Genomic DNA, 24,237 nt, shown 5'->3' with positions numbered 1-24,237 from the left:
GACCAGAAGTGCCTTTAAAACGCGCCCACATTCAGTCGAGCGGTGCGTTTGTTGCAAAAGCAGCTGTCATTGGACCCTACCGATCGTTTGAAAGCGTGGTTTGAACCACAGCACTGCGAGCCAGCACAGACTCTTGCTGTGTAATTTTCGTTCCCTGGAGGGGGCGGAGCCAACTGGTGGACACGTGACTTATCACCTGACCAGAAGTGCCTTTAAAACGCGCCCGCATTCAGTCGAGCGGTGCGTTTGTTGCAAAAGCAGCTGTCATTGGACCCTACCGATCGTTTGAAAGCGTGGTTTGAACCACAGCACTGCGAGCCAGCACAGACTCTTGCTGTGTAATTTTCGTTCCCTGGAGGGGGCGGAGCCAACTGGTGGACACGTGACTTATCACCTGACCAGAAGTGCCTTTAAAACGCGCCCGCATTCAGTCGAGCGGTGCGTTTGTTGCAAAAGCAGCTGTCATTGGACCCTACCGATCGTTTGAAAGCGTGGTTTGAACCACAGCACTGCGAGCCAGCACAGACTCTTGCTGTGTAATTTTCGTTCCCTGGAGGGGGCGGAGCCAACTGGTGGACACGTGACTTATCACCTGACCAGAAGTGCCTTTAAAACGCGCCCGCATTCACCCTTGCGGCGTTAAGCCCGGCGGTGACAAGGCCTCCAACTGTGCTGTTGTGCGGCTGTTGCGCGAATGGTGGCGAGGTATTCATGCTAATGGTTAGTAGATCCTGATGATATATAGCGTAAGCCTTTTTCAAAGAAATTGCGTAACGGCACAAGCACTCTACGTACTGTTTTTACACAGCATTAAATACGAAGGCATTCACTGTAATTCGTTTAGTGTCTAGTGCCTAGTGTTCATACACCTCTGATACTTTGTTGGGCGGCGTGTTCCACTTTAACACCGTGGGCATCCAGTGGGGTCTCAGTGTATCTAAGCGTATTTATTTCTATCATGACCTCTTACACAGCATACAAGCTCACCTCAAACATGCCAACCATTGCTCCTTTGGCGATGATGTCACAGCCCCAATCTTCATCGCCCAAGTCAGCGAATTCTGGAGCGGCACTTCAAGCTTTTTTTACAGCTAAGAATGTTACTCCTGCAAATTTGTACAAAGAAACTCGCTTTCCATTTGACAAATCAAATGGCAAGACAAACATGGCCCAACCAGAGTCCTCTGTTAACATCTCTTCAAGCATGATTTCTACACCCTCCCCTATAACAGTTGGTAAAATTAGCACCCCACAGTATACCCCTTTGAGGCGCTCCATTTCCCGCCCAATTTCCGATCGCACAATGCTTGAATCCACTAAGTCTTGCCATATAACGCATAATGCGAATATGTCTATACCCCCACCTGTTTTCTCATTATTATTATCTGATCCCCAAATCATATCTATTCATGGAAGTATATCTGAGTCAAGCCATGCTAACAATGATTCCGAAAACATCAGTAGTGTCCCTGATGACATTAGTGCTCTGTCCCCAGACCCTGCACTTCCTTATCTTAAATCATTTGCCCTCCCAACTCCGCGCACTCAGCACCCTCAATTGCTTGACAATGCCGCTCTAACCCTTTCTATGATTCAACCCACATTAATTGCTATCAACACAGCTGTCTACAGTCTGTGTAAACTTTATGAATCATTAGACACCAAAGTAACCCGACAATCTGCTCACTTTGAAGACTTGATACAGTGGCTCTCGATGCAACAACTCACAAAATTGGAGACCAATAATGACAAGTTTGATCAGTCACTTGTTATATTGCCCAATAATCTAGAGAAAGAAGCATCTTCCCACTTACTGACACCCTGCCCTTTGCCCTTAATTCAAGGCATAATTGGTCGGGTCGTAGTGCCCGAAATGCATGACCATAGCAATGAGCTGACTCCAAAAACAAATGGTGGCCTACCAACAGGCCCAACTATTCCAACCTGTGATATTCCAATGGATACACAGAGTTTGAGTGATGTACAACCTTTATTAGTGGAGAAAGCAAAGAAAATAAAGAAAAATAACAAAAAACAAAGCACTCATCCAATAAAAAAAACGAAAAATATGATTGGATTTAAACATCAAAAAAACACCTTGTCGACCTTTTTCAAAGCTCTTAGTAAAAAGAAAACAACTCCAGTAACCTGTGAGTTGGGTGAAATAGAAACTGCCGCTTCCATGCATTCTAGAGGGACAGAAGTAGTAGGGACTTCTCTAGCCCTCTCCCCTGTTGATACGACCGTGGACACTCTGCCTGTGCCCTTGTCTCCTTTATCACAACTGGTACAAGTTTTGGGTGTGCTACAGAAAATTCCCATAACTTCATTGATTCCAGATAAAAGCATCTCTGTCCAAAACCCTACTATTTCGCATACAGTGCAGCCACAGGCACCACTCAAATCATCAATCAAAAGCGGTGCTGGTTTGTTCCCTGCAAACTTCTCTCCTCAGCAACTCCCTATTCCTGTACAAGTTCCTTCTGATCTTGCAAATCACCCCAAGACGGTTACGTTTGCACCCATGCCAAGTGATACACGCAAACTCAATGAAAATAACATTCAGTCCTTGACAGATGAACTAAAAAAGAAAGTTGACGAATATCTTGCTGCTAAGGTGGTCTCTGTGTTCGCAAAAAACCAGGGTGATCCCATAAGACCAGTAAACCACCCAAACAATGCGAATCAATCACCTGTAAATGCAGCTTCTGATGTGGCAAGAAATCCTGAACAAAGCAGGCCCCCCAATGCTAAAGGGTCCCCGCGCAATAACAACAAGCGCTGGTCATATGGGCAACCGAATTCAGGACATTCTCAATGCCACACCCTAATTCTTAAATGTCGAGAGGGTAACAATCAAAAATATGATCTAAACCGGCAAAGTGTCCTGAATATTTTTGGTGATACTGAGGAATTATGCAACATTTCTTCGCATGATATTGATAGGGTTGAATTTATCTCCGAAGTTTCCTTATCAATAGTTAGACTCTGGATTCCATCTGGTATAGTGCATCAATTAATATGGCGAAACAAAATGGTTCTATTTAACATGGGTTTCTTGCTGGCAGAGGAACCAGATTCCGCTTACTTGCCCCCAAATATTCCAGTTATGGCCCCCAGGATATACCAGGGTTCCCGTGGCGAATCCAGAGAATCATGGACATCTGAAAATTCTCGGTATTAACCACCAAAAGAAGACACTCGAAACGCATTTCTTGTGGCCAGTTGGAATACAAGAGGGCACAAACATCTCCATGCCTCTTTTGGAGAGATGTCATTACTATATCATCTCGTCGCTCTACAAGAGGTATGGCTTACCAAATCTCCGTTATGGGATAGCTATGAAATGGCCTTGATTCCCGCAGTGTTGACTGCAGGTAGACCATCTTCTGGTCTACTCGTGGCTGTCAACATAAAATTCGGTTTTTCAATCACTGCATGGGCATCTGTTGGCGCACACATTCAGCTTGTGAGAATTTGCAACAAAGACATAAACTTTGCCTTATTAAATATATATCGCAATCCTCTCAGCATGCCTGATGAGATATTTTTTGAAGGCTTAAATGATATGCTTGACCTAATCCATCTGGACAAAACAATCACATACACCATCATACTTGGTGATCTGAACCTCAATTGTTTGAAGGTGGGTGAACAAACCCAAGGTGTTCGTAAATGGGAGCAGATCATGGCTGAACGCAATTACCATATGGTGAATGGCTCAATCCACAATGATGTCCCCCCTCACTACACCTGGCACAGAGGGCTTTCAAATAGCATCATAGATTATATTTATGTTGACATCAAGCTCTTCCAACAAGTAGACTGCTTTGACATCATAGATCATCCCAAAAGTGATCATTGCCTCCTGTCTTTACAGTGCATGCTGCAATCCACAATTCCAATCAGACATATACAATATCATGGCTCTGTGGGAGTGAATAACTCCCGCACACGTCTCAAATGGACTGCCAACTCTCTGAACCAGTTCGAACATCTTGTAATGACCAGGGCTCATCATTGCAGCAGCAATGAATATACCAACTTACTATGTGCATTTGTTCAGACTATAAATATACCACATTTAAATAGGATCAAACACTCTCACACATTTGACCCGGTAGTCTGTAAAAGAAGGACAGAATACAGGATGCTCAAAAGGAAACTTTTACTTTCAACTAAAGCCGACAAATGGCAGGCACTGAAATCTGCAAAAAGCCAATATAAAAACTGGCTCAGTGGTCGCAAGTCCCTGTTATATCAACAAGATAGCGAAGCTATGGGCAGTGCCATGAGGAATAAAAACTCAGCTGGCATGTGGTCACTCTTGAATAACCAATCATGTCACCATCAAGCAGATGCTCAATTGAATGGGGTTTCTGAACACATGTGGATTAAGCATTTTTCAACATTATATGACGACCAATGTTATAACCACGTTAACTATGTGCCGGCACCAACATCCAGCTGGAATTTAAAAATCTCGGTTGAGGCCATTCATGATATAATTAAAAAATTGAGCTCATCAAGAGCTGAAGGTCCAGATGGGTTGTCAAACCATATGTTCAAAAGCCATCCAGACATATGGTCTAAGATCTTGTTTAGGATTTTCTGCGACATTATACGCAATCGCATGATTCCAATATCATGGAAGTCCTCAATCATAATACCAATCTTCAAAAAAGGCGACCGGTCAATACCTGCTAACTATCGACCGATTGCACTATTAGATGCCCCAGGGAAAATCTTCACAAAATTGGTACTAGCTGAATTTAATACCTGGACAGGCAATAATAAACTTAGGGACTCTAATCAAACTGGCTTCATGGCAGGAATGGGGACCAACATCAATCTCATGACCTTGAATGCGATCAAAGCCCAGTGCCAAGAAACAAAACAACAGGTGTTTCTGGCCTTTATCGATCTGAATGCAGCTTTTGACTCTGTGAGTCGTCCTTTATTATTAAATAAGCTCACTAGAGATAATTGCCCAGCGACCCTATACGATATTATACATTTACTGCACCATGACACGTCAATACGAGTACGTATTACATTAGATGGTCTATTAACAAATAGTATATCGACCTTTCGTGGTTTAAAACAAGGTTGTTCTTTAGCTTCAGCAGTGTTCAATTATTTTATCCATGATGTTAAATTTGCTTTTTCTGCTGTTATTTCCGATTCTCCCAGACTGTTTAATCGGGAAGTTCAATCACTCATGTACGCAGATGACTTAGTACTTATATCCAGAACCCAGGTGGGGCTACAACGACTTCTTGATATGTTCCATCAATATGTCTTATCCAACGAATTATCTGTTAACACGACCAAAACTCATATCATTCAATACTCTCCCAAGCGTACAGGCCCAGCTTCATTTGTGTGGTCCATAGGTAGCACCCCACTCAGTCTAGTCCCAAGCTACTGCTATTTAGGTATGATCTTCGAAGGACAGTTAAAACCTCATGGGCAGATTGAGAGGTTTGAGTCCAAGCTTCTTTCATCCATTTCCCAAGCTCGTGTTATCATGCACAGATATGGTAAATTCTCCATCCTTCCAGCATGGCATTATTGGACTAAGAAAGTTGTCCCTATACTATTATATGGCCTGGAGACTCTTCCCGTAGATTCTGCATTCAAATTCGAACAGTGGGAAGCAAAATACTGGCGTGCAATTCTTCATCTACCGCAATGCGTCCCCACATCATGGATGAGATATGAGCTGGGTCTAACCTCTCTTGAAGCCCATTATAACTGGTGAATATGTTCACTTTTTGGTAAATGCTTGTTGTCATCTAATGAAAACGTATTATTAAATACGCTTTCTTGTTACGTATTTGCAGTAAAGAAATCTAGATATATTACGGACTGGTTAACACGAGTATATCAAATAATGGTAAAAGCAGAAGTTTCACTTGACCTGTTGTTGTTGAACCGCGAAAAAGCCAAATTTAAAATTCATCAAACAGACTGGATCAATACATGTGAATCAAGCACCATGTATCGTGACAGTGATACTGCACGCTTCCCTCCAAAAAAACTTAAAACATTACCAGCATACTTAGTACGCTCACCCGCCCTAAAATATAGAGCAGGAATAATGCGTTTTCGTTTTAACCTTTGGGCCACTATGGAAGTCAGGGCTAAACGTAAATTAGTTAGTCCAGAACAAAATATCTGTAGATTCTGTCAAGACGCTCCTAGAGGTGAGACATTGGCCCACTTATTTACAGAATGTGTACCACTCAGCGCCAATAGACAAGTTGCCTTTGCTAGACATTGTCAATATTTGGGTAACATCTCACAGGTTGAATGCTGGTCGGTTCTGTTGGGTTCAAACAATATTGCAATTCAAATAGCAGCTGTTAATTTTCTCATCAGTCTCAAATTAGACAATTAATTAAAGCTAGAATCCAATTAAATGTTGCACTTGACACTTTTTCTAACCTTTTAAGTAGCAAATAATGTAAATAAGAAGTTGTTCATTTTAAGATGTATATGATGAATGTTAAAATTATGTTAAATGCTGTATTTTTCAATTATTTTTTCTTTTCTTCTGTTTGAAAGGTTGATTAAATTCAACCAAATCAATAAAAAAAAAAATAAAAAAAATAAGGGGGGAAAACGCTGCATAAATGCCTTGGCAGAAGAAACACGGGCTTCCCCTGTACAGGAAGAAACGTACTGGGATGTCCGGAACTCGTGAAGTGGCCATAACTCAACACAAAGTAAGCCGCCATGTGAGAATTTCAAAATTAGAACATCCAAGCCTAATAACTTTGGGCCCAGGAGAAAATCATTATAAGCAAACGACAGAGCAAGGACGTCCGTGTGTTACCTCACCTTACTGCAGATGTCAACCGAGGCTGTCACCAAGCAGCTGCTCCATTTCCTTTCAGTGTTCTGGAACAACTATGACGTCACAAGTGCTGCTAGGTGTCTTTATTATAGCACTGCCAGTATTGCCTTCGATCTTTGCATTGTTTGCAATTCAACTGCCAACATGATTCTAATACCAATACGCTAATAAATATCAAATGCAAATATGCTACGTCCGCAACACATTCTGTGAATCTGATCAATTACTGACGGGAAGGTGTGGCTGGGGGTGGAGTCCGTCCCATATTATTTTCGGATGGCAAGTGGCGGAGACTGCCCAATGTGCAACAGTCTTTCAGCGACGCCAGCCTACCAGAAAATATCTAATTAGCCTTTCAGTCTGCGAGACCTCTGAACAGCAGAAATATACGACACTCTGGTGAAGGCGAACACGAATATATTATTTCAAATGTGTAAGAGGCGTGGGGCGCCTGTGCCGCACACTGTGACCATATACCTAGGCTTGATGTATGTAAATTCCCCCCTGGATGAAGTTCCACAGCAAGTTTGATCTTGTATAGAAGGCCATACGCAGTGACGTCACTCCGTATCGCGCTCTTACCTGAACTGGATGAAGCCTAGTCTTGGTGCTTCCAATCCCTTCCACTGTAGTGACGGCCGTACCGTGGAGGCAGCAAATAGGCATCAGGCAAGCCGTGGCCGAGAAGTGCCTTCAGGAGCGGGAAAGAGAAAGAGTCAGGCAAGTGCAAGCGTGACTTCATGCACAAAGCAGCTAGTTAGATAAGATGGCGCCTGTTGCGTGCGCCATTTGGAACTCAATGTTTAATCTGTCTTGTTTTTCGAACATCAATTTAAATAGAATAATGTGAGTCGGTAAAGATCCCCATAGTGTGACTACTTTTGCTATACAGTGCTTTTACGAGTGTGATAACTTGTGACGCATACTTGTAAAACGCAAAAGCAGCGAACTTGGTGAGCCACTGCATATAGCATTCGGAGTAATTACAGTAAATATAGAGTTTCTACTACTTCAGGTTTGTGGTTTCGAAGTGATATGATATGATATTTTATTTATATCGCGCCCATACACAAGTGTTTCGGAGCGCGACAAGGCAAGGGAGGGGAACAGGGGAGAACAAAACAACGATCTTACTAGGCCCAGTGACATTGAGACGGCCCAGTGACATTGAGAACGCGCAAGTGCACGGGAGAAGGGAAGGGGAAAGTGCAAGTGCAGGGGAGGAGTGGAAAGCGCTGAACATGTGATAAAAACAACAAACAACAACAAATAGTGCAGCCAACAAGTGTTAAGTGCAAGAATAAGATGTGGACAACGGGTGTCAAATAAGTGCAAGAAGGGGACTGTAGGGTTGCAGATACAGACCCAAGTGCAAGGGATCCCAGGAGGCAGTGCAAGTGTGCGGCAGGGTAGGCAGGGATCTGGCCATGAAATCAGTGGATAGCCAGGTGCTGAGTTCTGGGGCAGAGGGAGATCAGCAGGGGAGAGAAATAACAAAGGCAGAGGTAAAGAGGAAGGTCTTGAGGAGTTTCCGGAACCGAAGATGGTTCTCCTCAAATTTCAGCAAGGCAGGGAGGCCCCAGCCGAAGAAAGAGATCTACCCCCAACTCGTTGCTTGGAGAAGTGGCCGACTCTGAGGGAGTTGGAGGTGGAGGAGCGTAGAGTGGGAAGACATTTTCGAATGGAAAGTTGAAGGTATTGCGGCCCCAGCCCCCAGAAGGCCTTGTGGACAATGCAAAGGGTCTTGAAATTAATGCTTGCAGCCACTGGGAGCCACTGCAGACATTTCAGAGCTGGAGAAATAGGATCCCTGAGCTTGAGGCCTAGGACAAGTCTCGCAGTCCTGTTCTGGAAGAGCTGCAAAGGGCGGAGAGTAGAGGCAGGCAGATTTAGAAAGAGGCTGTTGCAGTAGTCCAGCCTAGGACTGCTGTGAGGTCATTGGTCAATGTATGCGCTGTGCTTCAAAAGATGTACACATAATTGCCAATAGCCTACATTAGCTTAAGAAAGCATATATTTTAACAAGCTGATTGTATTTCTTAAAGAGACGCCGTTATGCAAGTTCAAAGTAGTTTTAAGGAAATAAAACTTGTGAATCAAGTTAATAAACATCCGTACAAAGTAACCTATGTTCACTAATTACAAACAGCCCTAAAAAACGTGCAAATGCATTTGGTTTAACAAGTGTTTTAGTGTGCGTTTTTAACTAAACAATTTGCCGTCGATTGTTGCTGTAGCTTTAAATCAATGAATGAAAAAATATATTAAATACATTCATAATTTCATAATTCGGTTTAGACCTTCAGCACATTAAATACATTGGGCCTCATTACTCCGGTGCCACCGGCGGGTTGCCGCCGACAGGTTGCTGCCGATCTCAAAACACTGTTTCCAGCATCTGACTTCCCGATGCCGCCAGAACTTGTCCCGGCGGGGCGGGAAGTCAGGCGTCACATTTGGTAAGTCCCCATTCCTGTGCAGTCCCATAGGACTCCATGGGAATGGGGACTCGGAAGCACAGGCACTGGTGCTAATGGTGCCAGTGCTTCTGTGACAACTCTGACTACCAGGGCCGTAGCGCCCGGCACGGCCAGACCTGCCTGGCACGACGGCCCTTGCAGGCAGACTTGTAGTGTGGCGGCTCGAAAATGGGGTTACTGGTAAGCTTACTAGCACCCTTATTTCTGGGCCGCAACAGTCGTAATGAGGCCCATTGTGTCAGGGGTCTCATGTCCCACTCATGGGTCTCAACCTTTCGAGTCCAAAGGGCGGGTGGAAACATCCACTTTCGTTTTGGGCGGATGAGAGTCCATTGAATGGAATGGAGACAGATAAGAAGCTTGGCGGGCGGGTGAGTGAGCACTTTTCCTGGTGGGTGACACCGGACAAAGCTTGAGAGTTATGCATACTCATCGCCTTCATCAGGAACCTTCAGGCTTCAGCCCTCAGCTCCCATGCAACCCAACAACACTTAATACAGTACAACTGCAAAGGGACAGTGCAGCGGTCTTCCTTAAAGTGCCCAGTCAGTGCTTTAACGCAACCTTTGGGTGTACAAATAACCAGGGGACGGGGGACTGAAAACTTTGGCCGTGGGAAGAGGGAGGCGTGGGGAGTTACAGGGGCAGTACAACATAGTGGCCCATATTGCAGCTCCCCCAACCCACCGTGCAGTGGCACTAAACCACCATTCAAATTGTATATTTGAAATTCAAAAACACTTGCAAAGTAAAAATACATAGGAAACAACGATTGAGTGCAGTTTAACATAACTGCAGAGAAATAAAGTTCCTGGCTACAGAGGAGTACCTTGACGCTTTGGAGCTTTTATTTCATGTATGTACATAGCACACGCTGTCTCCATTTTAACGTAACCATTGGAAATATCTGGCTGCCTTGGGGAGCTCACCCACACATGGCAAGTGGGTCGGTTGGAAACTCTGGTGATTTTATTGCAATGATACCATTTGTAGGAACTGATCTTATACTTGGAAGCAAATCATCAAACTTGCAGCTGTGCTAACCAATTTTGCGATTACACAGCTCAAGTGTACCACCAATATTGCCCTCAGAAACATCAGAGGCTGAGTCCATTAGCCCAGATGTCTGCCTCATTTCTCTTTCTTTCTTTCTTTCTTTCTTTCTTTCTTTCTTTCTTTCTTTCTTTCTTTCTTTCTTTCTTTCTTTCTTTCTTTCTTTCTTTCTTTCTTTCCCTGGATGTTTATCAATATTCACCTCATTCTGTCTTTTGCAGAACTATGGTCCACCTAACAGGACTGATGCTCCCATGGTATCACTCCCCCCACCCCCCAGCCCCCAGCTGCATCCCTCCATCCACTGTTCCCTGCGTTTGCATCTCTTTGCTGGCTTCCTATCCTCTTATCTTCCTCTCGCTCATTTTCATACCTCCAGCAGACAGTGCGCCACTCCAAGGACAAGCCTAGGCGCTCTGATTTTACTGCAGTGGTGAACTGGCATAGCAGAAAAGCATATTAATAGAGCACATTAATAACAGAACATAAAAGCCCAAGACTGATCTAAGATTGACACAAGGCGAATGCTTTGCCTTGACTTGTGGAACCTACGACTAATCTTTGCTGAGAAAACATCCACTAAAACATCCACCAAGATAGCCTGGTTACTCTTCTAGTTATGAGTAATCATCTACTGCCATGTATAGCCTGTAAGCACTCGCCATGACAGCCCCGAATCCATATGGACCATCTGGTCCTGGGTAACAAACATTTTGGCAACCTTGATAGCTCACATTAAAACCAAACCAATATATATATATATATGCGATCAATTGTGCAAAGGTCAATTCGGACCCTTGACTTTCGGTCAATTCGGTCATTCGAACAATTGTGTTCGAACAATTTGGGTAATACCTCTATTATCACGCACATGCACAGTGTGAGATGGCTTCTCGAACAACTCGAATACTGCATTTGAATACCACCGATTTGCCAAACAATTATGTTTGTTCTTCCAAATATGTGATTGAAGAGACTGGAGTGAAGGTCTCATAGGATGTGATTGGGGAAAATGGGAAAAGTTAACAATATCAAACTCCTTAGATACCCCAGTTACTGTTCTAGTTATGATATGTACTCACACAGTGCCATGTTTAACAGTGCCTTATTACCATAACAGCATTTGTCCTATATTATGGTGCGCGGGTCTTAACCATAAAGGTGCTTCACCTTACATTGCCTAAAGATGCTCGCTTCTATAGTCCTCGCTTCTGATGTATTTCCCGTTTGGCATATCGAAGCATGCTTTTGATAACCGCCTTACCAGGCAAGGTGGCTTCAGCAGGCGGAAGTAGCATCAGTAAGCGAGACATCTCACTCTAAACCGTGTGAGAACCGTGAAACTAGCATGCACAGCAGGAATTGTTAATGTAACTTAGAATGGCCCTCATTACAAGTCAGGCGGTGGACCATGGTGGATGGCGGAATTACCGCCCCATTCCAAGGTGAGTGGGGCGGTAATTCCCCATTCACCATTTGCCCTTCCCCATTTCCATTTTTGCCCCATAGGGCATAATGGGGATGGGGAAGGCGCTAATTACGGCACCGTAAATTACGGTGCCGTAATTAGCACCAAAGTCGCTTAGCGCCTTGGACTTTAACGCCTGCAAAAAGCAGACGGCGCCGTTAAACCCTTAACGCCTGACTTGTAATGAGGGCCAATGTCTGTCGCTAGTATCTAAATTGTGCTCTCCCAGCCGTGAGAACCCAGTGTCTGATTATGACTTGAACGCTGAGAAACCGTGAACAGCCACCTGAAACATTGCTGCTTGTCTATCTCATGCAATGCCTGATTGATCCCTTCCATTGAAATGCATATGTACTTTTCTGTATAAAAGCACAGTGCTCCGAGGGGATGCGGGGGTGTGCCACCTCGTCTTGTTCTGTCGTCGTGTTGCTGTTTGTCCTGTGCATGCTGGCTTTGCTGACTGCTATGAAAGGCATTCACCAATCCACCTGAAGAGTCTGTGCTTGTTTTTCCACAGCAAGATTGGTGCCTGCAATGTCAGATTCCTGCTGGCCAGTGATAAAAACCCAGGGGTCACCTGACGCGGCTCCCAGTGATCCCATAGGGCCCAGGTCAGACGACTTTGTCTGTAAAATGAGGACCGCCGGCAGGTGCGACCAGGGATTCAGGGGAAGTAGACCAAATGCGGAAAAGGAGCTGACCGAAAACCGTGGGTTGGGGGCACAGTTAATTGCATTGCTATTTGCCATGTCTTGTTCACTGTTGTTGGAAAAAGGTTGTGGTAAAGTCTGTCTCTGCTGACTGGAATCTGGAAAATGTCTGGTTATAATAGGAGGAAAGGTACCCTGCCTACGTTTGTACTGGTCTGATCAGAGAGAAAAGAAAAGCATCTGGCCATCGAAGTAATAGTGAATGTGAAAGCAGTGCAACACTGCATTGTACTGACTTAACAAGACATAATACAGAGAATGCATTGCCGGTCAGGGTAATGTAGCATAGGCGGTACAACGTAATTTCATCGCCTGCAGTTTTTTCGCTGGGTTTTTTGCTGCGGATTCTTTTTGGAAAAAAAATCATCAAATTTTTTGGGGGGGGTAAAAAATTATATACATTGGGTGTGGGTGTATGGGGATATAAAAATAATTAAAGGGGACGGGGGTTTAGTGGGTAACCCCCCATAAAATAAACATGCAATGATTTTTTCGAAAAAAATCTGCGGTAAAAAACCCTGCGATGAAACTGCAGGCGATGAAATCACATGGAACTGTATAGACCAGGATCTGGTCTGCATGTATCTTGTGTGCGTGTGAAGAAATTATTATTGGATAAGAGTCTGTAATTGTCCTGTCTGGTCCATAACCTAAATCTGAAACCTACATGTGCAACTCGGTTGCAACTCCAGCTTTCGTTTCGTATGGGAGCTGTAACAGGCTTTGTTTCTTCCATATATGTGTCTTATCTGCAACACTTCCCCAATCCTGTCTCTGGAAAGCTGCATCTCTCTGTATTCTCGGTGGCGTGACAGGGGACATGGGCTGTGACGTAACACAGTCATCTGAATATAGATTTGGCCAACACTGGCAAGTGTTTCTGAAATTTCTGTAACAGGAGAGCAGCAGAGCTCGTGTGTACACTCAAACCTCTGAATAGATGCTATGAAGCGGTCAGCTATGAGCTAGACCAACTCGCCAGCCTCTGAGCACAATAGTGCTTGGCGCCGAATGAGTGAGGTACGAACCTGGTTCTGCAATAAGCCATACCTTGTTTAGCCCCTGTAAGAATGGGTTCAGGTCGGTCTAGAGAGATGCCACTTCCTCCTAAAGAAAGTCCGGATCACTTTATGTGTACACACTACTCTTCCAAAGCTTGTACGTTTCTGGATAAATGGCATGATTATACTCAGAACGACCTAGACACTTCCCTCTAAATAAGATTACAGCATTATGGAAAGCACTAGAAAAGAAAGGAGTGCACATGCACCAGCAACAATGGCATAGCTATTTGGACTGGTTCTCCGTGGCAACAAAGACATTCAGAATTAAAAACCAGAGCCCAGAAAGATACACAGGAGAAACTACAAGAGCAAGTCAAGACGCTAAAAATCGAGTACACCAACCTGCAGATGCCCAAGATTAAAATTGGTTATAACCGTTTATACCCAATCATCCAAGGGGCGCCCCCCACTGATAAATCCCCTAAGGATTTTCTTGTTGCCCACAACCTAGCTTAACTGAACCCCAATGATGCCCATCTACAGAGTATTCCCGGTCAGATAGCTAGCCATGATGCCACCCTGCACAAGCCACCTTCCTATGATCAGTCCACCCCAATCCGCTCACCAGTCAGTCCGGCTCAATAGCCCTCAGTCTGAAGCACACTTCAAGCCTAGGTCTCTACCCTCTTTAGATTTTCCATATTCAAACACCTTTCACACCTTGAAAGGGTTTCCACGTTCCCCTACGCACAGCAATTCCAGTGTATTTCCTTTTACACCGCTCCCAATCTAAACCAACTGCTGAGAGCTGCTCTCCCTACCGACACCTTTGTATTACTTAAGCAGCGTTGTAACTGGCCAGAGGAAGAACCCCAACTGAAGGGTTAAAGGCATTTACTGACAGATTAGTCGAGATTAGTCGAGACGATCATTGAGATCTGCCTCTGAAAGACTAACTCGGCCAAGATTAACACCTGCAAGCAGGCTAAAGGTGAAACTCTGGCGGAATATCTCAAGCGTTTGAAGCGATTTTAAGATCAATTTTCTGCAATCACTGATTCAACTGTTGTGGCTCCCCAGGCGGTAGTGTCACAGTTAGTTATCGGTTTACAGTCGAAGGTGGCTGAAGGTATCAACATAATCTTGGTTTTCTGGGAAGGAAAGAATTTGACAGAGGTTTTGTTAGCTACACAACACTTTTATGAGAAGGTCGAGAGACAAAAGGAAAGTACCAAAGCTAAGCTTATGGTGCTACAAATTGAGCAGTTGCAGCTGTCCCAGGGCAGAGGAAGTTTCTGATCAATGTCAGGAGAACCGACATGAGGACGGGGGACGGGGAAGATGAAGAAGTGCTTTTCATCAGAGTGAACAGGGAAATGGCAACAAGTGACATAACATGAATGCATATAATGAACAATGCAACTACTGCAAGGAATTTGGGCACTGAAAAGCTGAGTGTCAGAACATACCTCTTCCTGTGTCCTCACCGCTTACTGTTATATTGGGTCCTATCTCTGACAACCAAGCCTTCTTGTTGAGTCCATGCTCCCGTGTTAATCTGTTTGGATTAGATCTGTTGTGTAAAATGAGCTGCTCCATCTATTGTTCCCCAGGTGGTATTTTTCTTGACATCCCAGCCCACAGGGAACTCAAGGTTTTGGCTGTGTTACAGGAGGATCCCAATTCGATCCCAGGAGATTTGACCACCACCCCCTCCTTTCAACAGGGATTTTTGGACCAAGTTCCTGCCAAATTATGGTCCAGTCATTCAAATGATGCAGGATATATGCTCATGCTGAGCAAGTCAAAATAACTCTGAACCTAGCTAAACCTCTGCCATGTGTGCCTCAGTACCCCATTTCTAGACAGGCAGAGGAAGGTATGCACCCAGTTATAGAGTCCCTGCTTGAGCAAAGGTATTATCATGCCCACGCACAGTTCATGTAATACCCTGATTCTGTCTACCAAGGAACTCGGTAAAGAGGTCTATCGTTTTATCCAAGACCTGCATGCAGTTAATGCTGCTGTCCTGCCAGACTTCCCTGTGGTCCCCAACGCAGCTACCATCTTATCTTGCATCCCAGCACCAGTCACTCATTTTACTGTTGTTGATTTGTGCTCAGTATTTTCCATACCTATCCACCCTGAAAGTCAGTATCTGTTTTCCTTTACCTATAAATCCTCTAAATCCGCCCAGTACAAGTTTGCACAACTTCCTACTGGGATGCAGAGAGCCCCAACTTGTTTCCCCAAATTCTGAAAAGGGATCTAGACTCACTAGAGTTCCCAGGAGAGTCAATCCTGGTACAGTATCTGGACGATCTGCTACTGGCTTCGCCCTCTTTGACAGCCTGTGAGCAAGATACGTTTGTGCTGTTGAAAGCTCTTGCTGAAAAGAGCCACAAGGCGTCCAAAGACAAGTTTTAACTGTGTTTAGCCCGTGTTCGATACTTGGTCCATGAGATTTCCAGGGGAAAAGGCACTTATCCCAGGATCGCATTAAAGTGATTCAGAAAGTTACCAAGTCCTGGACCGGAAAACAGAAAACAGATGACAAAGTGACTGAGATTTTGTTGCTTCCTCTCATCCCCAATCCAATGCTAGTGAGAATAATAATTCTGTGAAATCATTCAGCTCCGTGCGCCCTTGTTGTCTCCCATTCCGGTGATTTGCTTACATTTAATAAACTCAGTCACTTCACTGAAAATAGTAATAAAGTACATTCCATAAACACATGTTGTGTATATAATTGTTTTACCTAGGTAAAACGTTTTGCAACAGATACACAAGTCTTGTCTCTTAATTATGTGAGAAACCTGAAGGTGTCTTCTTGGCTAAGCCCCAGGCATCTGTCATCCAGGTGGCCAGGACACGGCCATCATATTGAATCCAGTTCCTAGGGGTGGACCATTGAGGGAGGATCACCTGGATGTGGGGTCCTCGGGGAGTGGGACACCAACGGGCGAGACGCAGTATCCCCCTTCTTTTGACATCTTTTTCAAGTCTTACCATGAAGGACATTCAAAACCACTGCCCCCTTCCCCTTTTCTGACACAAACCCTTTAGCACGACACACCAGAGAACGGACTAACACCAGAGCCATTTACCTGACATGTCCCAATGCAAGTGTCAGGCAAAGTCGGCCAATTGGGCAGAATTACACACACCTGACGGCCCTTTCCCTTCCCCACAGGGATAAAATGTGGAGTAAGAGAGCAAAGTATGAGTAAGGTAGACCGCACGACGAGACAGCTACCCAGGCCCGGAAGTTCAAGAGGAGGAGAAAGGCAGCAAATATCGAGAGGCTGACAAGGAGAGACACAACCTTGCCCTTTTAGACGCAGACCCGCAAAACCTCCACAAAGCGAATCGTAAGACCGAGGACAATAGCCCAAGTGTGCAGCGGTAGATGTCAAAGGTACACGGAGCCTGTCGATGCTGATAAGTGGCAGAGAGGGAGACTCCTGCTACCGTGGTACCGGCCTTGACTCCAGTTACGAGGAAAGTCAAGCAGTTCATCACAGCTGGTTAGTCGAAGGGAGACCCGATAAGAGCCTGGCTGTGATGAATGAAAGAAAATTGGCAAGTTAAACTAAGTTCAAGGAACTGTAAAAAGTGTTAAGGGGAGATCAGCTGCAGAAAGAAACGGCACCATGTGGGTGCTAACTCGAGAGACTCTGGTCGATCCCTGTCTGAGCAAAACTACAGATACCAAAAGGCCATAGAAGAGCAGTCAACTTAGTTCAAAGTGGTCATACAGGAGGTCAGGTAAAATCCCCGTACAGGCCAAAGCCTTTGAACTAAGAACTGTAGAGAAAGTAAGGGAAGTGAATCCCGCCTTGTGAGAAAGCAAGGGAAGTGAATCCCGCAAATCATTGAAAGCAAAATTAATGTGAAGTTGGCAAGAGTGAACCCAGAAGAGGGAGGCTGACGAGAAGGGCACAAAGTCTGAAGTCCCAAGAAGCAGTGTGTTGACAAAGGTGAACCTGATCGAGGGATGTCCACTTGAACTGTTTAAAAGGACATTGAAATTGGAGCCTTGTTATTTCTTTTCATTTTTTTTTTGTTCACGTAGATCCGTCCAGAACATCTGCATTAAGGATGTTATCAATTTCCTTGATAAAGTATTCATGATAGAAGGATACCCATTGTCATCATTACAGACAATGGGATTCACGTGGTATCATGTGAGATGAAGACAATGGTATTGAACACAGTACTAGTTCAGTGCATCACCCTGAAACCCACGGAATAGTTGAGCAATTTAACCATGTAATAAAGGATAGCATAAAAGGTGCCATTTCAGTGGGTGAAAGTTGGAAGCAATCAATGACTGTTGTAGCACATTGATTCACACCACATTCAACCACAGGTATATCTGTTAGGATCACTAAAGTGTCTTAGCCCTATGCCCCCCTCTTACCTGGCAGACACTGGTAGCCCAGGTGGACAACATGATACATTCGACACCCTGATCAGAGGTCCGCATAGTAGATGGGACTAACTCCCATTCCAAGATGGCCGCCAGAGTTGGATAGGCATACCCATTCCATGATGCCGGACGGAAACATCAGAGCCGTAATACGCCGCCATCACACACATGACAACCGGCATAAATGTATTCAGCCAGCGTTTTCCCGGCATCACACAATCTCGGCTCCGAGGGAGATTTCTATGTATTTAGCGTTCTTGTTACTTGTTAAAATAACTATTCTTGAACTTTAGGGAATAGTATTCTATTCCCAGAACATCTCTATGTAAATCCCACATACTCTGATTGAGTATCCAAGGGTAAGCCTGGGGGACCTCACACACGTTACCTTTTTTGGGATCTGTTGTGTTTCCCGTATTTCCTCTCATTTAAGTTGGGTGTGAAGGAACATGGATCATTAGGATTGGGTGGTTCAAGAAAGACTCTTGGCTCCTCAAGCAAGTTCATAGGGAAAGTTGGAAAAGGCTGGGAATAGGGTCTCTTAGTTTGATTCATTGTGCTGCCTTGTCATCCCTGCACCTCCAGAGACAGCTTACCTGATCCTGTGAAAGGGGGTGCCGAATACAAGTGGCTCCCGCCTAAAGTAGAAATCCCCCCTACCTGTGTAAAATGACCAGGGGGTAGCTTTTCTTGCCTATGTGTGAGTAGTCCTTCAATACCCCCCTTTGATTTGCTTAGAGGCAGAAAGCCCAATACCAAGGTATTACCAGCATGGATAGGGCAGGCTGGTAGAACAAAGTTTGAATGGAGTGCAGTGAGGAACAGAATTATGGACAGACAAGTGGGTAACAATATATTGTATGGCAGGCGCAAGACTGCTATCACACAGAATTACAAAGTGGGTGACTGAAATTGCCAATACATGGAAGGGACAAACGCAAAGATTGTTGTGTCAGTTCAAAGTCATTAAACTACTCCATGGTGCAGTCAGAACTGCAGACGGGAGCATCTGGAACACAAATGGAGTGTATAAATGGGTTAAACCAACTGTTGCAATTGTGGATGAGACAGGTGTGACGAATCTGGACCATTCTTCCCTTCGCCCCAGAGGAGAGCTAACCCTTTTGAGGCTAGGGAGGTGAGCCCGCTTAGCAAGACCCTCTCTAGGGGTTTAGGCAAGTGTGATCCTCACGGGGAGTGATTCCCCTTTTGGGGACAAGGACTCCCATTCCTGCAAGTAACTCCCTGTCCAGAACACATTATCCGCCTACATCGGAATCAGAAAGACTGTTACTTCTGTTTTAGACTCTCCAAATAGTGACATTTAATAAATCTCTTTGGCTTCAGGTAATGCTGGATCCCGCTTGAACTCCACAGTCAAAGAGGAACGACACATCCCTTTCGGTTGTGATGACGTACATTAAAAGACGAGGAACCTTGAATGGAGGAGAGAGAATCCTACGCAGAGGCGATCCTCTGATGGGAAGATGTTCTGGAGGGGTGGAGCCATCGGTAGCGTGGAGAGCAAGCAAATTGCTAGTAAGACGTTGCAAGGCTGGCATCCTGACCAGAGCCAAGGACGAAATAGAGGCGGAGATGGTAAAGCTACCGTCTCACCTGGTGATGCAACCACACAGAAGGTTTGGTGGGCCTGGGGCCCATTGACTGATGCCGAGACCAAACCGCAGCAGAGAGACGGAATCCCTGAGCTCTGCATAAGAAGTGCATTTGTTGCCGAGCAGCGGAAAGGAAGTGAATGCTCCCAAAGAGGTAACACCATTGAGAAGGGAGAACAGTGATAATCGAGGCTGAGAAATCCACAAGGTTTATGGGAGCCTGATAACCTGAGTGAGCAGATACCCTACCTATACCTAGGTAAAACAAGCCTGTCAGAGGACCAAATGGCTTTGGAGAGCCCTGAGAGCCCAAGAGACTTTAATATTCGAGGCAGGGGAAGCCACAATGCTTATGGGAGCCAAGAAAACCCGAATGGGCCCACAGAGGCCCTGATAAAGTAAGCCGGTTAAAGGGTCAGAGGATTTTGGGGAACTTAGAAGACATGAAACCTAACAAGCAGAAATGGAGAGAGAGATAACCTGAAGGGTTCCAGTCTTTCAGCCTTTATGTACAAAACAAGAATATTTTCAAGTACCAAGTCGGAAATGGAGGAATTGTATAAAAAAAAAAGTTCTTCCTGGAAAGAGGGAAGCGTATGTAATTAAGATTTGGTATACAGAACATACAGGGAGGTTATGAACTGTATTGCGAGAAATGTACTCACTTTTAAAACCTCTTGGAAAAGGGATCCGGGTTATTGGGCCAGACAGAAGCCAAGGACAGCTGCTATTGCTCCGGCAACCTTTGTTTCATTATTTTTTTTCCTAGGTAGCAGGGCCAGTTAACTAATAGGATTTGGACTAAGGACGAATTCCTATTGGACTTTGATGAGCACCCTTATTTTTAGTTTGATAGGCAGGGAACTTCCCTCATAGCGATTGGGCTAGTCAGGTGTTTTCATTGTTATTTTTAAAAAATCCTTGAATATGCCACCACTTTATCCGACTCCTTCTTCTGGTTCGCCACATCGGCATTAGACAAGTTATTGAAGTGAATAAGATCTTTCCACCAAGAGTAACAAATGGCATCAGAAGGAAATACGGGGCACACCAAACGGTGTGCAATTCTTGTCCAAAGAAAGGTGATGGTTTGAGTAAACACCAAAGAGTATTAGTGCGTGAAAAGGAAGTTGGAGTAGAGGTTAGAAGACACAAGAAGACATGCAGTAGACCCACATAATGAAGGTACTATGTAGATTAGGATGTGCAAGGGCCATACAAGGCGACTCCATTTTTTATTTTGTTTCTCTCTCCAACCCCACTGTTCTCCCTCCCTATGGCCATTTCTCCACTTGTACAAAACCATTTCCTAGCCCACTTATTGTTTGTCACACCTCCTGCACACGTGGCCAATGCCTGCCCCTCTCTACTCTGCTGTTCCTATTTGGTATCCTGCTTTTTGCATATTCCCTCACATATCATCCAGCACAGCAGAACTATTATGACGCACAGACCAGTGAGGAAGGGAGAGGTGTGGCATGTGCACATGTTCTGGACTGCATGTCAAGAGGGATTCTAGATTGGCAGAAGAGGATTAGGCAGTGGTTGAAGTTAGTGGTGGGACGCTTTACTTGCACCTGGAAACACATGAATAAATGATACTCGCAGTACCTCAGTCTGGCTCCAGTGTCATTGCTTTAGCTTCACAGTGGATATCTTCCACTTCTAAGTACTGTAATAAGGGTTGTTAATATACAATGTAATGGTAATGTAAAGTTGTTTTGTATAGTGCACTACTGACATTTGTTGTCATCTGTGGCACATGGGTCTGCCAAAAAAAGACTGGGATGCGAAGGGGGTTTGAGGAAGATTTGAGGAAGACACAAAGGAACAACTGGTGGTGTTGAGTGCAGGCCAGAAGTACCAGAGTCTTGGGTGCTAGTATGGTTCTATGTAGTTTGTGCTATTGACATTTGAGTAAATGTTTTATATAGAATTGAAAACACAAGTTCTATGAGAGGACAGCGCTGGATGCCACTGGTGGGGTGTGGGGTGTGGCATGTTGTAGAGCTAAAGATGTAGACGGCATGCAGTAAGCTCCGATCATCTCTGCTAAGGTTCCTGTGGTTATGGTGGGGCTAGTTGGTATAAAGATGCTGTGCGTTGGTGTGGTCTGTATCTGAGGTGTAAGGGTGCAAGTAGATTGAATGGTAAGTTGGTTCGTTGTGGAAGGGGCAGGTTTGTTTGCAGCTCTTGAGAAGAGGCCTGGTATGGGAATGTTAGGGCTGGACTGAAGCGGTAGAGTTCAAGTTGTATTGTTATTCATTGAGATGAGGCATTGTTCAATTTTGTACTGATTTTGGGGTGGTGTCAGTGTCCTATGTTTGATGGTGAGATAAAGTTGAGGGGACTGACCCGACCTGGTCCGATTTCAGCAGTGAGGCTGACGCGAATGGGTCCCATCGCTATTTCGTCCTGGGCTGTGAGATTGGTGCTCGGATCTGTCTTTGGGTGCACGTTTATGATTGCTATTATGTTGTTCAAATCCAAGTGGTCCATCCCTTGGGAGTTTCGTGACCATGCTGATTCATTTGAGTGGTTCTGGTGGGTCGTGGTCCCATTAGGGGGTTTTAGAGGACAGAGGTTTTGTTAGTCTGTCCTTTTCGAGGGTGCTCTGCTAATTTGTATTTTGCAGTCTGGTGAACAGTCAGGTTTGAAAGGAGTTTCAGAAGACACTGTGATATTCCTCTGTATGGGGTCACCTGGGCTTTGAGTTTAATTTCTTGGTTGATGGGAAATTGAGGGGCACTGAATGTACTCAATGTATCAACCTCTGAAAGACGAAGGTCAGAGATGGCCCTACCAGGTGTGTGACTGCAGGTCGGACTTAGATGCCAGAGAGGTGCGCTTAATGAGTCAGAGACCATGCAGCCCGACTCCTCCTTGGTTTGTACACACATCTGATTGCGCTACTCCTGCTCTGCAAAGCCTATACTGGCTCCCAATAGATCGAAGGGTCATCTGGACTAACTTGCAGCAAAACCCGGCTCAGGGCCCCACATACCTATGGAAACCACAAACTGCCTCAGAATCTGAGATCCACCTTGGAATGAAAAATCAGTCCAGCATCATCCAGGCATAAATCTCTAGGCGGCAAATCTTTGAATGTATCTAGCTGCGTGGAATTATCTTTGCCCAGCATTGAAATTGCAAAAGAGGGGAGTAGGGTCTTCAGGGAGAGGGGAAGAATGCGAGTGTGAGGAGGAAGGTGTAGGTGTAGCGTGCTACATTTGTACCTATTTTGTAAGTCTGGCACTTGCATTTCTGCTGCCCAAGCACCCATGCTGCACTACCCTAACTCATTCCTTCGGGTCGGATGGGGATACCGCTGTAAGCCATCAAGTGCTGTATTGATCCCCATCTTTTGTTGGGCATGCCCTTCCATCCAGAGACTTCTCTTTAAAGGTTTTATCTCAGTTTTTATTTGCGCTCACAATATTGCACATTGTTTGTAGTAACACATAAACATCTCAACAGTATCGAGAAAAGAGTCTGGGGAAAAGGACTAACTTGCACCTGCTTATTTAAACTATATTTAATAATATGTAGACACCTAACTCTCGGGTAGTCCCCTGTAAGGACTGAGATGGTCAAGTACTGGCTTTAGCAACACTTAAAACAAACATTATATTGTACCATATTTGTATTTTAATTTCAGACTATAGAGTTAGGATTTTAAGTAGCAGAATGCAGTGTAAAGATCAGGACTGGTTTAGCATCTCACATCTGGCATGGACTAAAATGAGATGTCTTTAATCTTCCAGCTGGGTTATCCACATGTGATAGTCACCTGCCCTTGGTCATTGTTTGATGTAGGTATGTAGTTTGTTGATATACATGCTCTGCACCCAACTAAGTTACAGCATACCTTTAATGAGAGGAGATAAGACTCACAGTTCAACCACCTAATAGTATGCATCCATCAAGACACAGGCCCTCATTCCGAGTTGAGCTTGTGCCACTGATTAAAGCACTACGAAAACGGGTTACACGCTGCTGACCTACTACACACTAGCAAAGTTTTGAATGGACGACCGTCGCCTTAAAAAGGCTTTTCTAGCTTCTGACTTGCTGACCTTTATACATCGTGATCTAGAGACATTTAAGACGCCATTCCCTTTGTTAAAAGACATTCTTAAGTAACCATAGTTGCGTACACTTTTACTATTTTTGCACTTATGTCCGTTTTTTCATCCCTTCTGTCATTTATACCCGGTCACCAGGACATATTTAAGTTTGCCTTGCTCTGAGTGTTTACTATAAGAACCATGGGTGCCGACTCCTTTTGTTTTGGTACCACTGTGCTATTGCCGTTTCCTGAGGATATAGCCCGCCCTCGACCTAGGCTTCCTTAAGAGGTGAAGGAGGTATACAATTCATTTGGGTGCCTGATCCAACTTTGATTGGTAAACACAGGGGAAACTAGTGCTTAGAAGTCATTACTCTCCCTTGTATTATTGGTGGCAGCTGGGCTTTAAGTGGGTCGGGGCCTGCCTCCGAAATCTCGTTTTGAGGCAGGGTCCTGCCAACTGAGGACTTCGTTTTTCCACCCACCCACCCTACAAACAGGACAAGCAAGGAGGCCTGATCGTCGACGTCGCAGGACGACAGG

The 24,237-nt window shown here is 44.8% G+C and overlaps 1 protein-coding gene across 1 annotated transcript in view; it reads right to left on the bottom strand.

Annotated features, from left to right (window-relative positions):
- LOC138488462 (aldehyde oxidase 1-like) overlaps window positions 1-24,237 on the bottom strand; it is a 705,629-nt gene that overhangs the window by 573,269 nt on the left and 108,123 nt on the right. Inside the window, exon 4 of the mRNA XM_069615436.1 lies at window positions 7,445-7,553. Coding sequence (XP_069471537.1) covers window positions 7,445-7,553 — 109 coding nt within the window. The remainder of the gene's footprint in view (window positions 1-7,444; window positions 7,554-24,237) is intronic.

The sequence above is a fragment of the Ambystoma mexicanum genome, chromosome 9 (assembly GCF_040938575.1).
Source record: "Ambystoma mexicanum isolate Mex_15411 chromosome 9, UKY_AmexF1_1, whole genome shotgun sequence".
Classification (NCBI taxonomy): domain Eukaryota; kingdom Metazoa; phylum Chordata; class Amphibia; order Caudata; family Ambystomatidae; genus Ambystoma; species Ambystoma mexicanum.
Note: the sequence above shows the minus strand (reverse complement) of the source record. Positions and strands in the feature narration are given on the sequence as shown.